Source organism: Entelurus aequoreus, linkage group LG04 (genome assembly GCF_033978785.1).
Source record: "Entelurus aequoreus isolate RoL-2023_Sb linkage group LG04, RoL_Eaeq_v1.1, whole genome shotgun sequence".
Lineage (NCBI taxonomy): Eukaryota > Metazoa > Chordata > Actinopteri > Syngnathiformes > Syngnathidae > Entelurus > Entelurus aequoreus.
Window position 1 is genome coordinate 39,836,343 of NC_084734.1, and position 16,984 is coordinate 39,853,326.

Consider the following 16,984-nt stretch of genomic DNA (forward strand, 5'->3'; position numbering starts at 1 on the left):
GAATAATGATCTCAGCGTCAATGTTGGACAAAATGGGACACATTTTAGCGATATTACAGAGATGAAAGAAGGCTGTTTTAGTAACACTCTTAATGTGTGATTCAAACGAGAGAGTTGGGTCGAAGATATTGCCCAGATTCTTTACCGAGTCGCTTTGTGCAATTGTTTTCTTGTCAAATGTTAAGGTGATATTATTAAATAGGTGCCGGTGTCTAGCAGGACCGATAATCAGCATTTCCGTTTTCTTAGCGTTAAGATGCAAAAAGTTGCTGGACATCCATTATTTGATGTAATTTAAACACGCCTCCAGATGACTACAATCTGGTGTGTTGGTCAGGTCTAGGGGCATGTAGAGTTGGGTGGCATCAGCATAACAGTGAAAGCTAACACCGTATTTGCGTATGATGTCACCTAGCGGCAGCATGTTGATACTGAAGAGTGCCGGGCCAAGAACTAAACCCTGTGGAACTCTGCACGTTACCTTAACATACTCCGAGGTTACGTTGTTATGGGAGACGCACTGCATCCTGTCAGTAAGATAGTCGTTAAACCAACAAAAGGCTCAGTCTGACATACCAATACGTGTTTTGAAACGTTCCAATAGAATGTTATGATCAACGGTATCCAAAGCAGCGCTGAGATCATGTAGCAGCAACATGGATGACGCATGGCCATCCACAGTTAGCAATAGATCATTAATCATTTTTGCAAGGGGCACACAGCCAAACAGGTTGGCAACGGGTGCCGTCGTAAAATTCCTGCCCTGATGAGTGCAGATGTGTGTTGCTGTGTACGTTTGAGTGTTAATAATAAAAGTGTGTTATTGAGGACATCATATTGCTTCTAATTTTTTTCTGTGCTACTAAATATTTTCATTCATGAGCCACTGTGCTCCTAATAAATAATAAATGATAAATGGGTTATACTTGTATAGCGCTTTTCTACCTTCAAGGTACTCAAAGCGCTTTGACAGTATTTCCACATTTACCCATTCACACACACATTCACACACTGATGGCGGGAGCTGCCATGCAAGGCGCTAACCAGCAGCCATCAGAGGCAAAGGGTGAAGTGTCTTGCCCAAGGACACAACGGACGTGACTAGGAAGGTAGAAGGTGGGAATTGAACCCCAGTAACCAGCAACACTCCGATTGCTGGCACAGCCACTCTACCAACTTCGCCACGCCGTAATGAAAAAGCTAAGCGTACAGCCCTGTCAAGAATGACTGAAGTTTACAGAATAAATAAGAAATATCCTCCTGAGAAACAGCGGTGTCTGCAGTGCACATTTGTGTTCTGCATAACAGGACTAATTTTTGTGTACAATTTGTAACTCTGACAGAAGACGACGCTGACTCTTTAAGAGGGTATGCAGTAAATCAGTGGTCCCCAACCACTGGGCCGCACAAGAAATTTAAAAAATGTTTAATTAATCAACATAAAAAACACAATATATACATTATATATGAATATAGATCAATACAGCCTGCAGGGATACAGTCTACAGTCCGTAAGCACACATGATTGTATTTCTTTATGACAAAAAAATAAAAAATAAATACAATAACCCCCCCCAAATGTAACAATCATAAATGAAGCTTTCAGCACATACACAAAGTTGGCATTTATAATTATATTTCAGTAAAGATGAGGAAAAGCTTACATACTCGTAAACGGTGAGTGCAACAACAAGGGCAGGCAACAAACATGGCAGTAGACACATAGTTAAATCATGAAATGCAACCTTACCCGAGCAAAAAACGATGCATGATTTCCTTGACCCAGCCACACACAAAGAAGTTGTAGACCTCCATGCTTTTCCAAGTTGTCATCTTATTGTTGTGTAGAATCGTGTCTGGCGCACATGATAATTCCATATGTTTGGGATTTCTACTGACAAATAATCCTTTATCACTCAACAAATCTTTTTTTGATAAAGTATAGGGATCTATTCCATTGCATTGTTGGATTTTTTGCTCATACCTGCTTTTTGCCGGAATATATGGGCCCCTTTTGTACTCTGCGCGCGCCATGCTTGCTGTACAACAGCCATCTTAGCTTGGTGGACCACCACTGGTTTTCACTTCCAGGAAGAAATCACTTGTTGGAATACAAGCAATTGAGGGGACCTGCCATAGAAAGTTTTAACAGGGAAACATATCAATTTGAGACCTTTATTGACAATTTAGGATTCATTCTGCGACTGTAAAACACAACGAAAATGTTGTTGTGTGCATGCCAGACCACTAGTTGGCAGTGTTACACACAAAGGTACTCTCTTCCAAACACTGTGACGCTGATTCATTGAATTAATTGTCATGTAAACCTGCACGGATGGGATCAACATTAAACATTTAACGTTAAAATAGTCAGTTTGTAAGATTACCTAATGGGCCACAAATAGTACCACCTTTAAAATGTTGACACATTTAACAAGCGTGAATGAGACTGTAAGTACCTAACTTGACCACTAGGTAGAGCAGCAACACTCTTAATTGTGCTTTCATCAGCTTGTTTATTTGAATAGGAGACACAATCAAAAAGATGTACAGTAGGATTTATTATGTTGGTCTACAACATATGCATCTCTAGTTCCGCCTGAGTTGCTCTTCATAACTACTCGCATCACATCTTCCTCCTCCTCCTTTTTTCCGACAGATGATGAAACACGCGTGGGACAGCTACAGACGTTATGCCTGGGGTTCCAATGAGCTGCGGCCCGTCTCCATGCAAGGCCACTCCAGCAATCTGTTTGGTGAGTCCACACACGCATGCGCACACACACGCACACAAAACCACATGCACTCACACATGCATACGAAAACACACACGCGCGCACACGCTCACACAGAGGGATTGATGTGGCGTGGCTGCCACCAGCAGCCTTGGCCTTTTAGATTAGCAGTCAAATTGGCCGTCATTTAGAGCCATCCATCTATGGATGCTTCTAAATGTCAACGTTATCATATATTCATATTGGGGGCAGCTGTCTGCGCCAGTCCTGCTAATGAGGGCGAAGACAGCGCTAGGGGTTGCTGTCTCATTGTGTTTTGCTCAGCACCCAGCCACATTCTTGCCCCTCAAGATGGATAATTGACCGAATCTGTCATCCGAGCATCGAATAGATCTTTGTTGTTGTACAGCAGTGATTTTCAACCACTGTGCCGCGACACACTAGTGTGCCGTGAGATATTGTCTGGTGTGCCATGGGAAATTATGCAACTTCACCTAATTGGTCCAATAAATATTTTTTGCAAATCACTAATCATAATAATGTTTTTGATTGATTGAGACTTTTATTAGTAGGTTGCACAGTGACGTACATATTCCGTACAATTGACCACTAAATGGTAACACCCGAATAAGTTTTTCAACTTGTTTAAGTCGGGGTCCACTTAAATTGATTCATGATACAGATATATACTATCATATATACTATCATCATAATATGTGCCGTTGTCTAGTGCCTGTGCTGTGTAGAGCTTGGCAGGGTAATCTTGTAATACGCCCTATTCCATATCAGTAGGTGGCAGCAGGTAGTTCATTGCTTTGTAGAAGTCGGAACGCGTCAAGGATGGTTTGTCGTGATCCCAATATGCAGAGCACAGCGGGAGACAGTGTGCAGGTAAAAAGGTATGTAACGCTTAAACCAAAAATGAACAAAAGGCAAGTCCCGCTAGGAAAAGGCACTGAAACATAGGGATGGCTATGTAAAACAAAAGTAAAACTGAACTGGCTACAAAGTAAACAAAAACAGAATGCTGGACGACAGCAAAAACTTACAGCGTGTGGAGCAAAGACAGCGTCCACAAAGCACATCCATGCACGACATAATGTCCCCACATAGAAGGATAGCTCACGCACAACTTCAATATAGTCTTGATTGCGAAAACAAACCGGATGCGGGCAATAGCACTCAAAGGAAGGTGTGACGCTGCTACAGGAGAACACCAACAAAACACGAAGGGTCACCAAAATAACAGCGCAAGACAGGAACTAAAGCACGACACACAGGAAACAACGACAAACTCAAAATAAGGCACGACAACCTGGTGGAGGTTCATTTTTTTAACCTTTTCTGCTGGTGGTGTGCCTCCGTATTTTTTTAATGAAAAAAATGTGCCTTGGCTCAAAAAAGGTTGAAAAACACTGTTGTACAGGATGCTAGAAAGGCATAAACACAACAATCATACCATAATTTAATGGACTAGCCGTTAAACACGCAGTGTGTTGTTGTTCCTGCGCCTAGCCTTGAGAAGTGGGGACAAAAAGTTCCGTGGCTTAAATGGGAACTGAACTTTTTTTGGAATTCACAATCCCTCTGTGAGACAAGAACACAAATGCTTTCTCTTTTTTATTAATTCTAATTTGTAGTACGTGGTGGCTCACAATAAAGCTAATGGGAGCCATCTATTGCACCCATGAAGTCCTCTAAACAAACATCGAAATATCGCCAACAATATTCCATTTACATGTCGTGACCTGCATATTAACCGTGTATTAGCGATATTGTTATTAAAAGTGTCAGCGCTGAGGAACTACTTTTAGTGGTGCCTTGATCACAGAGATATAACTGGCTTATGCAGCTATTGACATACTGAGCCAGTAAGCTGCTGTATCATCTCTGAGTTGGTAAAAGTTAAGTTAATTCTAAATTCTAAATCAAATCTCTCACTTGTACAGTGGAAGGTTGTTGTCATAAGCCGAGAAGTTGCTCAATTTTGACATTCAATTTCATGGTTTCCACGGGTCATTAAAAAGCATTAAAAGTCGTTAAATAGATTTTAATTTTAAATGGCCTAAACGGCATAAGAAAGCATTAAATTCGATGTCCAGAGGTATTTAAAAAAATCATGCAATTGTAGGCGGGGACCCATAGTGAATCAGTCAATTCATAGAACGATAAATGAAAATGAAAATGTCATCGACAAATTGCTATGTCCATGTGTTTCTTTCTTTGTCTCTGGCTTTCAAACTGGATACAGAGGTGTCACTCTGTGCATCGCTTTGTTAGCACCTAGCATGTGTATTCGACAGTGGAATTACAGTACATAAACAGAGTAAGCCTCTTGTCAGTCATCCACAATCTTTGTCTCGGCAGGAGCAGGCGGGTCCCACTTTTACTTTTACTAATTTTCTTCCACACGTTTTTGGTTTCCTGTGTGAAGTAGTGGTAACGACACTCACTTCTATGTTAGACCTGGAACTAATCGTTTTAATACAACAGTCACATTTAATGTGCACATTGCTTCAAAACCGTAGGAGAAGACGTTCGCGAAGGAGGGCCGTGTGAACCCCGGAAATGACGTCGTAACAAGCTGACCAATCACAGCTCTTTTTTTTCCCTTAACTTCATTTCAACAACAATATGACACACACAATTCAAACAATCAGAACATACAAGTAAATATTTCTCTATACATTTTTTCAGAATAAGTTCATAGAAATTACTTTTCTGTATAATTTTCAATCAGTAATTAAGACATTGAAACAGAACTACCACACGGAACGAATACACAAAAAAACACGAAACATGTGCAAGGTATGGCAAAAGAAAATGGAACAAAAAAACTCAAATCATCATTTTATAATTTTTCTTGATGGAAATGGTTTTTATAATGTCTTTTAGAGTGTGGGAAGTTTTCATGACCTTTTTGTTGTCTTCGTGACCATAAGTGAACACTGGTTAACGCCTGTCGATGGTAAAACCAGAGAAGCGTACTGCAGTGTATACAAAAAGACCTCCACACTTTGCTAAATGGGCATCAACGTGGTAAAATCACACATGCTATTAACTAATCACAGGTCAGTGATTAAAGGCAGGCAGCAGTCAACACTGTCAAATTTATTTGGCATGACCAACAAAGCAACTTCTGCTGTTTAAAATAGATGAACAAAGAAATAGACCCTCACATTGTGAGTCAATTCTAATTCGTTACAGATTAACAATTAATGTAAACTTTTCAACTATTCAAGATTATCATTTTTATAATGCTTACAATTTTGTCTATACAGACAATTGTAAGCTTTTGACTATATATAATAACTATCTGCAGTAGGACATGGGCAGTACATTTATTTTAGGTGGCATTAAAAATCAAAGCAATAAATTAGACTTGCTGATACCTGCAGAAACCTTGTATTTACTCCCAAAAACATGGCAAGGAAGACACAAGATGCTCGTTTGTTCCCATTGTCCCATTTTTTTTTTTTTTAACTTGAGGGAAAATTATGATTAATTCATCATCTAAACGGGGATTACAAGTCTTGTGCTGAAAAATATAAACATCCCATCCCACAGCATCTCACTGAAATAAGACATTGTACAGTAAGTCATTGTTTTATTATGTGTGTAGTTTATATATCGTGTTAAGCACTTAGCAATAATGCTCCATGATGCTTTGTGTTTCTTTAAAGCTGGACCTGCTTAGCACACAACTTCTAAAACTTGTAGCTCATCTTCCTTATATTCAGGCTAAAAAATATAAGGTTCTGGAGCATCTTTTGTCCCAAAGTAGTCGTCGTTGGCTCCCATGAAGTCTGCCATGCTAATGGCTTTACATAACGTTGCACACTGTGTATATAGATGTTTGTACGTTTATAAGTGTCTTTATTCAAGACTGTGCATGACATGCTTGTAGTCTTGGATAAGTGGACATATTAACTCACTGTGCTGGCATTATGTGATCAGCGAAAGCTTGTCCGTGTAAAAAAGTATACAACAGCTAAATGACCTTGCAGAAAGTGTATCATTCTATAATGTCGTAAAATAACCATTGGCATACAACTCCGCTCATAATTGTGTAATAGATTGTTAAAGTTCATTTGGACACTTCTTTGACATAAAGTTTTGGGGAAAAGGCCAAACCCCCTCATTATGTCATATTCCAAATTAATTTGCTTCAACGATGGCTTTCTCCTATCAGGTCAGCTTCTTGTAAATTCCGTCCGCTGTTTCCATTACTGGAAGTCATAATGTGTGCGGGTAGTGCAGTGAGAGAGGAAAGCATTAGCCAGCATACTAATTGTTAGCGTAGCCTGATCGAATCGGATGCTTCCTGCTCTCCTCCATTGAAGTCTCTACAAATAGAAAATACATTCCCTTATTCATAGTAAAGAGCAGCAGCACTTTATACAAAGTCAATTAATCTTTATGCTTAATTTTAACCAAACATTTTGGGAAGACACACTCCAAAATCTTGTAGAAAGTCTTCCCAGAAGAGTGGAAGCTGTTCTAGTTGCAAAGTGGGAAACATATCAGTATTTGCCTACTGATTTAGAATATGTTATTAGTCCTGTAGTATTCATATTATTCTTTGCACTTGGCATTGTGCTAGCTTTAATTTATGTGCATTTATTGTTTAAATGATGGACGCAAACATCTGATGAAACTTCTCAGCCATCCAAGAGGTTGTCTGTCTCCTCAAAGTGATCTTAAATAATGTTTGACAAGTGCAAAGATGTTAAAGAGCAATATTAATAGAAGGGCTAGATTTGTTCAAAGTGAAATAAAGCGTTTGATTTAAGTCCCCTCTGGAGTCTGATTGCTCTTTTTTTTTTAAACGCATCCAGCGTCTACTGGATTGTCAGGCAGCATGCTTCTATAAATACATCTGGGATGGTTTGTACACATTGGACTCAGTACAGAGTAACTGCAGTAACTGTGTGATTGTACACTAGTGCTGAGAATGTCAGGAACATACGATGTACAATACATAGCTCACATCACAGGTCAATCGCGGAAGGTGTGTCAGTCCCAGCCAGGCATTAAAAAAAAATAGACCTAAAAATTAGCGATCATCAATCTTCATTATGATGTCACTTTCGTCACTTGATTGGCATACACGGCACCCTAGGATCTTCTGAGATGACGCTGGCTGCTGCGAGCTCAGTATTAAGGAAAAAACAACCGGCAGGAAGGCGAGAAACACTTTTTATTTCAACAGACTGTGCCGCCATACCTGCTGTCAAAAGCCTGAAGACCAACCGCACAGTTCCTGTTTTCACAATAAAAGTGCTGCTTAATCCGGCATGCGCACACAAGCTAGCAGGCTACGGAGTTTGCCGTCAATGTATTTCTTCTTTAGCATACGAGTATGGAGGCTGGGTAAATAAGATGCCAAATACCAACCACTTTCATGTGGTATTGGACAGAAAGGAGGACTTTTGTTTTTCTCCTTCACAATGTAAATTCGAAAATTTAAAAGTTAACAGCACTACTGTAAATCCTGTCTGATTCCAATCAATGCAAGTCAACATAATAAGGTAATACACCAACTTATGTTTTTGTTCTCCTGAAAGAAAGGAATTTCTGTGTTAAAGTGCTTGTATTTTTCATAAACACTTTTAACATCTTAACAAAAAACGTCTGTTTCATAAATAAATAAATCAAAGAAAATTATATATAAATTATATTCTAAATTATGAATATACATACTATATATGTATGTATATACTATATATAGGTATATGTGTATATATGTAAATATATACTATACATATATAAATACTAGGGGTGTAACGGTACACAAAAATTTCGGTTCGGTACGTACCTCGGTTTAGAGGTCACGGTTCGGTTCATTTTTGGTACAGTAAGAAAACAACAAAATATAAATTTTTGGGTTATTTATTTACCAAATTTGCAAAATCTTCCACCAAAATTTTTTTTCTTAGTGGAATATTTGATGTGAAGTAATCTGAACCTCGGATAGGTCAATAATTCATAATAACATTGATTTTGATTCAATATTATGTTTTGAGCAATGACAGTTTGAAAGAAAAAAAAACAGCTTTGTTTTATTAGTCAACATTGCAACTTTTTCTAAATTACATTTAACCTTTAAGCTTTTTTATTTCACTTTTGTTATGTTTTTGTTTAATTTAATAGTATTTTTAGAATGTGCCGTGGGCCTTTAAAACATTAGCTGTGGGCCGCAAATGGCCTCCGGGCACACTTTTGACACCTCTGCTATAGATAATAAAAAATTGAATCTGATAAATCTATGGATAAAAAGCAGAGCCTGGCGACGCATGCGCGTTTATCATAACTCTCTCGCTCTCTCTGTCTCTGCCCCTCCCTCCCGAATGCTGCTGCGTGCACAATTTGTTTTGTTTTTAACCCCTTCCTAACCCTGAACGTTAGCTGCTAGCATGCCGCTAACGGGCTACGATAGACCGACCATACGTCCTCTTTTCACCGGACATGTCCTCTTTTGCGGAGCTGTCAGGGCGGAGTTTCTTCAATGCCTCAAATGTCCGGCATTTTTAGTAAACAATGCACACCGAGGCCCAACACACTGCATTGTTTACACAACGTGCTTTACGCTACTTAATATGTCCGTGTGGAAACTCGTTCGGTACACCTCCGAACGAACCGGAACCCCCATACAGAAACGGTTCAATACAAATATATATATGTATTGCTCCGCAAAAGAGGACATGTCCGGTGAAAAGAGGACGTATGGTCAGTCTATCCTAGCCCGTTAGCTGCTCGCATGCCGTGTGTTGTGCCTCGGTGTGCATTGTTTACACAATGCGCGTTACGCTACTTAATATGTCCGTGTGGAAACTCGTTCGGTACACCTCCGAACCGAACCGGCACCTCCGTACCGAAACAGTTCAATACAAATACACGTACAGTTACACCCCTAATATATATATTAGATTAGATTAGATAGTACTTTATTGATCCCCGAGGGGAAATTACATTTTCAGCACAATCCTATATGTATGTATATATTCATGTACAGTATATGTATGTATGTATATATATGTATATTTACAGTATATACAATATATGTATGTATGTATATATCAGTGACGTGCGGTCAGGTTCATGGCTGGTGAGGCACTGTCTTCATCACAGTCAGATTTACAAACATATGAACCCTAAAGAGTATCTTATTCACCATTTGATTGCCAGCAGTTAACGGGTTATGTTTAAAAGCTCATACCAGCATTCTTCCCGGCTTGGCACTCAGCATCAAGGGTTGGAATAGGGGGTTAAATCACCAAAAATGATTCCCGGGTGCGGCGCCGCTGCTGCCCACTGCTCCCCTCACCTTCCAGGGGGTGAGCAAGGGAATGGGTCAAATGCAGAGGACAAATTTCACCACACCTAGTGTGTGTGACAATCATTGGTACTTTAACTTAACTTTAACTTTACACATACAAACTGTAGCACACAAAAAAGCACATTTAATTAAAAAAAACGTTAATATGGTCTTACCTTTACTTATAAATGAAGTCCATGCGCAGCTCCTTTCGAACAAGAGCATCGATAACTTGTTTATAGAAGTCTTCCTTATCTTTCTTCAGTTTTAAAAGTCTCTCTGTCTCGATGGAGATCTTCCTTTAAGTATTACCTCCTGCTTCGATTGAAAGTCCAGTTTAGAAAACTGTTTTATTTTAGATATGTAATCCTCCATGTTAATAGTCCAGGCAAGAGGAAAAAATAAACGATCGCTGCTAACTGTTGCTGCTTGTTGTCACTTCTTCTGCAGCCGAGTAGTCGCATGAATGATCTCTGGGATCACTACCGCTCTCTACCACCAGGAGGCGGGATTACTGCGAGCCTCAGCCAGTGCGTCTTCGCAGCAGTTTTATGATTACTCAGCACAAGAAATATGTTACACACATACAGATGTTGACAAATTACACTGTGCATTATATACCTCAGCTAACTAAACTATGGAAATGTATAATATAATTCATATAGCAATACGGTCTCACTGCACAGCAGGCCAGCAGTTAGCCGAGTCATTGCGCAATCCATGGTGAGGCTCAACTCAGTGACGTGCCTCAACTGGCTGCTGATCACCGCAAGTCTCTTCTCAGTATTTGAACGGCAAATGTGAAAATTCAGCGATTTTGAATAAAAAGAATCTAAAACTGGTGAAGTTAAATGGAAAATAACTTTATAGTATAATCACTGGATACATATAACAGTTTAAACTTTTTTCTTTTCTTTTTACATTTTTTTTCTTTCCATGATGGCACGTGAGGCCCCGCCTCACCTGCCTCCCCTGACTGCACGTCACTGGTATATATATATATATATATATATATATATATATATATATATATATATATATATATATATATATATATATATATATATATATATATATATATATATATATACATATATATATATGTATATATATATATATATATATATATATATATATATATATATATATATATATATATATATATATATATATATATATATATATATATATATATATATATATATGTGTGTGGGTGTACGGTATACCGGTACTAGTTAAGTACCGCGATACTAATGAATCATAATTGGTACTATACCGCCTCTGAAAAGTTCAGATTACCCCTTTTTTTTTAACGAACATGACGGCGCGCCGTTGTCAACGTCGTGACATTGATGTTTTTTACGAGCAGAGGAGCATGTTCTCCAGCGCACAATCACAGAGTACTTACAAGCAGACACAGTGTGTAGACAGAAAAGGGAGAATGGACGCGTTTTGGCTTAAAAACTAACAATTAAGGTGAAGCTATAACACTAAAACACAGCTCTACAAGAGGTGTTTTAAACATGGCTAGCTAGCTAGCGGCTAACGTCCATCCGCAGTTGGCAGTGTTTTAGCTACTTCTAAATCACTAATCCTCGCCTCCATGGTGACAAATAAAGTAAGTTTATTACAAGTATCATCCCTGCAGGACGAGGAATAGCTAAACATGCTTCACTACTCACCGTAGGAGAATACAATAGCTCACTGGCGTCACTGCTAACAAGCTGGCGCTGCTCAATGTAAACAAAATTCCATGGGTGGCTCTACACCTGACATCAACTGTAATGATACCAAATACAAGAGCATTTCTAGTCCAGTGTTTTTCAACCTTTTTTTAACCAAGGCACATTTTTTTCATTAAAAATTACAGAGGCACACCACCAGCAGAAAAGGTTAAAAAAATGAAACTCCACCAGGTTGTCGTGCCTTATCTTGAGTTTGTTGTTGTTTCCTGTGTGTAGTGCTTTAGTTTCGGTCTTGCGCTGTTATTTTGGTGACTCTTCCTTTTTTGTTGGTGTTCTCCTATAGCAGCTCCATGCCTTCCTTTGAGCGCTATTGCCCGCACCTGCTTTGTTTTTTCGCAATCAAGACTATTGAAGTTGTGCGTACGCTATCCTTCTTTGTGGGGACATTGTTGATTGTCATGTCATGTACGGGATGTGCTTTGTGGACGCCGTCTTTGCTCCACACGCTGTAAGTTTTTGCTGTCGTCCAGCATTCTGTTTTTGTTGACTTTGTAGCCAGTTCAGTTTTACTTTTGTTTTACATAGCCATCCCTATGCTTCAGCGCCTTTTCCTAGCGGGACTCGCCTTTTGTTGATTTTTGGTTTAAGCGTTACATACCTTTTTACCTGCACGCTGTGCTCTGCATATTGGGATCACGACAAACCATCCTCGACACATTCCGACTTCTACAAAGCTATGAACTACCTGCTGCCACCTACTGATATGGAGTATTACATGGTTACCCTGCCAAGCTCTACACAGCACAGGCACTAGACAACGGCACATTATTATGATTATTGATTTGCAAAAAATATTTTTGGGACCAATTAGGTGAAGTTGTATAATTTCCCACGGCACACCAGGCAATATTTCACGTCACACTAGTGTACCACGGCACAGTGGTTGAAAACCACTGTTCTAGTCGATACTACAATGATTACATAGATATTTTTTATAATCACAAAAACATTTTTCCTTTTTTTTAAAATTCATATCATGTTTATAAACTCAGTAAATACGTCCCTGGACATATGGGGACTTTAAATATGAGCAATGTATGATCCTGTAACTACTTGGAATCGGCTCGATACCCAAATTTGTGGTATCATCCAAAACTAATGTAAAGCCTCCAAACAACAGAAGAGTAAGTGATTATTACATTTTAACACAAATGTAGATGGAACATGTTAAAACAGAAAGTAAGCAGATATTAACAGTAAATGAACAAGTAGATTAATAATTTATTTTCTACCACTTGTCCCTCATAATTTTGACAAAATAAATTAATAATAAATGACACAATATCTTATTGCATTAGTCAGCAGCCAAATTAGGAGCCTTTATTCTTCGATTGCAATAAGAAACATATGTTTAATGGACCGTAATAATTTTTTGTTAAAATAAAGCCAATAATGCATTTTTTTTGTGATCCCCTTTATTTAGAAAAGTATCGAAAAGTATCAAAATACATTTTGGTACCTGTATTGGTACCGGGACAACCCTAATATATGCATCATACTTTTTACTTTAGTATTTTTGTGAAGGAGAAACACTACTTTTACTTACCGTTACTTTACCGTTTCATAATAGAGAGTAAAATCAATTAAAATGTTATTTTTCTTTTAACATTTTTAACATTTCCTGTCTGGTTTCACCACTCTGGCCTGAGCACAGTTTCTCTCACCTTTCCCTGATTGGCAACCAGAGCACACCTGTTCATGGTTGCCAATCAGGCTTCCTTATAAACCAGCCTGCCCTTCAGCCTGGGATGGAAGATTGTCTTTGTGACTGCCTTGTTTAAGTGCTCATCCTGCTGTTATTATTACAACACTTATCTTACCTGCAAGTCGTCCTCCTGTGTCCTGCATCTTGGGGTCACAACTATCGCAGCCATTCTTGAGGCTGGCAGGAACAAAATACAAAACAGAAAATTGCTAAGCTTTTTTTATAACCGTATTTTCCGCACTATAAGGCGCACCTAAAAACCATACATTTTCTCAAAAGCTGACAGTGCGCCTTATAATCCGGTGCGCCTTATATATGGATTAATATTAATATTCATTTTCATAAAGTTTAGGTCTCGCAACTACGGTAAAGAGCCGCCATCTTTTTTCCCCGTAGAAGAAGAAGAAGCGCGCGGTGCATGCTGCGATATATGACGTTTCATTTCCATTTGTGTGTTTATGTAAAGACCCCAAAATGGCTCCTATTAAGTGTGTTGTCTGTCTAATTATAAATAATGCAGACGAGGCGTGTTGGCTGAGTTCTCAACGTTTACTCACATCGTGCTCATAACCACATTCTAACTGCCGGCATGGCAAGTCTTGGCGACATACAACAACGCTTCTCAGGGCTACCGCGCATGCTCGTCACTACCGTTGCATGCTGGGTAGTGTAGTTGTTATATTCGCTAGCTCATGACATCACATTAAGAGACACACTTGCGCACTTAATTCAATACTCGCCGTCATTCCGGGTGAATTGACAAAAGAACTCCAGCCGCTAGATATTGGTGTCAACAGGGCAATCGAAACTAGACTGCTAACTGCGTGGGAACAGTGGATGACAGAAGGCGAACACACGATCACCAAGACAGGGAGATGGCGCCGGACGACATACGCCACTATCTGCCAGTGGATCGTAAATGCCTGGGCTGATTCAGTCTCAACTGTGGTCTGAGCTTTCAGGAAGGCAGGAATTGTCACTGAACTGCTAAACAGCAGCGACACTCACTCCATTAATGACGACTTCAACGAGACGGAGCCGGCCATTTTGGATGTCGTATTCGCTCAACTGTTTAATTCGGACACTGAAGAAGAAGAATTCGAGGGATTTGTGGATGAGGAATAACTTCATAAAGTGAGCTTTACATGTTTATTTTGTGTGTTGTGTTGTGTGACATTAACGTTTGAGCAACGTTGAGTTATTGATATTGTTATTGCTCTGCACTATTTCGAGTGTTACTATATTGTGATAGCACTAACGTTTGATTTACGTAACACGAGTAAATCAGCTGTTTATTCATTTTGGGAGTGAACAGAGTTGTCAGAACGCTGGTTTGTAATCTCTTAATAAAGTTTGACTGACCTATCTGACTGTTTTGTTGACATAGATGCGCCTTATAATCCGGTGCGCCTTATATATGAACAAAGTTTTGAAATATGCCTTTCATTGAAGGTGCACCTTATAATCCGGTGCGCCTTATAGTGCGGAAAATACGTTATACTTTTAAGGATTTTTTACTCAAAAACAATCTCTTAAAGGGAACTGCACTTTTTTTTTTCTTTGGAATTTTGCCTATAATTCACAATCTTTATGTGAGACAAGAACATACACGTTTAACTTTTTTTTGTGCAGTCTAAATTGCAAAATACAGCTCGTACCAGACGGCGAACATTGTAGTCTTGGTGAGTAATCTATTTTGCCTGTAAAGTCCTCTAAAAAACGCCCACAATGATGCCTTTACATGTTGTGACCTGCATTTTAACCAAGTATTAGTGTCATTGTTATTATACGATATGACGCAGAGGAACTACTTTTAGTAACACAGCATCTTGATCACCGAGATTTGTATCCACTGAGCCGATTAGCTGCTGCATTGCCTCTGAATTAGTTAAAGTTTGTGCTAGATTATAAATCATGCTTCACACCCAAACCTGGAATTGTGTCATTTAAGGTGCAAGGCCACTTGGCCTTTAGTGTTGTCAACCTTTTGAGGGCACAAAGCCAAATGTCAGGGCAGAAAGGCTATCAAATAAAACAATGATTTTAAGTTCACGGTCATAATAATGTAGCTTAAAGGGGAACTGCACTTTTTTTTTTTGCATTCTAAATATTAAATAAATGCAATCAAAACTTGGCTTACAATGGAGCCTATGGGAGCTGTGCAATTCCACCTATAAAGCCCTTGAAAACATCCAAACACCTCCATTGAGGTTTTATATACATGTAAGTATATATGTAATGTAGTAATGGGCACATTTATAATAACATTTAGCATCAACGTATTTTGATCATTTTAGGCATATCACTCATTATTACTCACTGCAGACTGCATTTGAACCAACAAACATAATAAAATAGAATGACTCATAATTTTTTACGAAGAACCATCTGTCATTTTAGATTTTACTTGGCTAGAAGAATGCAGATAACAAGCTCACAATGTCACTTTGTTCCCAGCTACACACTTTTAAACATAAAAAATGTAGGTGTTTGAAACTAGTGTGCATTACATTAAAATACGGAACCCATGCATTAGTGTACTTTTTGCCTACAATAAGAACACTTCCAGTCATAGTACATTTAGGAAGAACCCTCGCTTAGGCGACATTTTCCTTTTGCCCACAATAGCGATAACATGTTCGGGCTTTTCTATATTATTTAGTGCACGGCCAAGAATGTTTTCTTTATATATAACAGTGTTATATGTTGAGTTTTTTGTCTTCTTATGCTTTCACAAATGTATCAAACTTTCTTACTTAACTTAGCTCATACGGCTTCTTCAATCAGGGTACTGTGCTTTGAGGAGTCAAAAACGTTTGCAAATGCAGATTACAGGCTGCCGCGTGTGTTGAATTGAACTCCTGTTTGGCCCGGTGATCAATGTTTCGTCTAATTTTTCATGTTTCTGAGCGAACGCAAAAACTCCCTGAACATTTAGTGGAGCACATGTGAGCAATATCAGATGTGCACACTCTGGCCGTACCAGCATCACACCTGTCCCAAACCTGACTTAATAAAAAGTAAAATGTTTTATTATAATAATGAAATGATAAGTAATTTTCATGAGATTAGTTTCTAATATAAGTGATTTGGTACACTTATAATGAAGATTACAAAAACAATCTTGATTTTCATGATGTCATGTCTGTGTTAATCATGTGTTTGTTTGGCCATGTTTTGCTTGGTTTTTGGACTCTTTTTTTAGTTCCTGGTTTCACTTCCTTGTTTTGTTTGGTTTCCATGGTCACCCATTAGTTTTCACCTGCCATGTCACGCACCTGTTTCACGTTTAGACTCACACACACCTGTCACCAATCATGTCACTGTTATATAAGCCCACCTTTGTTCATCACTCGTTTTGCTTGCATTGTCTTTATGTCACACCGGTTCATGTCTCTTTCTGACCAAGTAAGTTTCATAGTCCATGCCATAGCTTCTGCTAACTAGCAGCTTCACTTGTGTTTTAGGCACGCTTGCCTTT

General features: G+C 38.8%; 1 protein-coding gene across 1 annotated transcript in view; it reads left to right on the forward strand.

Moving 5' to 3' along the window:
* The window catches only part of man1a1 (mannosidase, alpha, class 1A, member 1), a 249,169-nt gene that overhangs the window by 102,065 nt on the left and 130,120 nt on the right, over positions 1–16,984 (forward strand). The window contains exon 2 of the mRNA XM_062044868.1: positions 2,660–2,756. Coding sequence (XP_061900852.1) covers positions 2,660–2,756 — 97 coding nt within the window. The remainder of the gene's footprint in view (positions 1–2,659; positions 2,757–16,984) is intronic.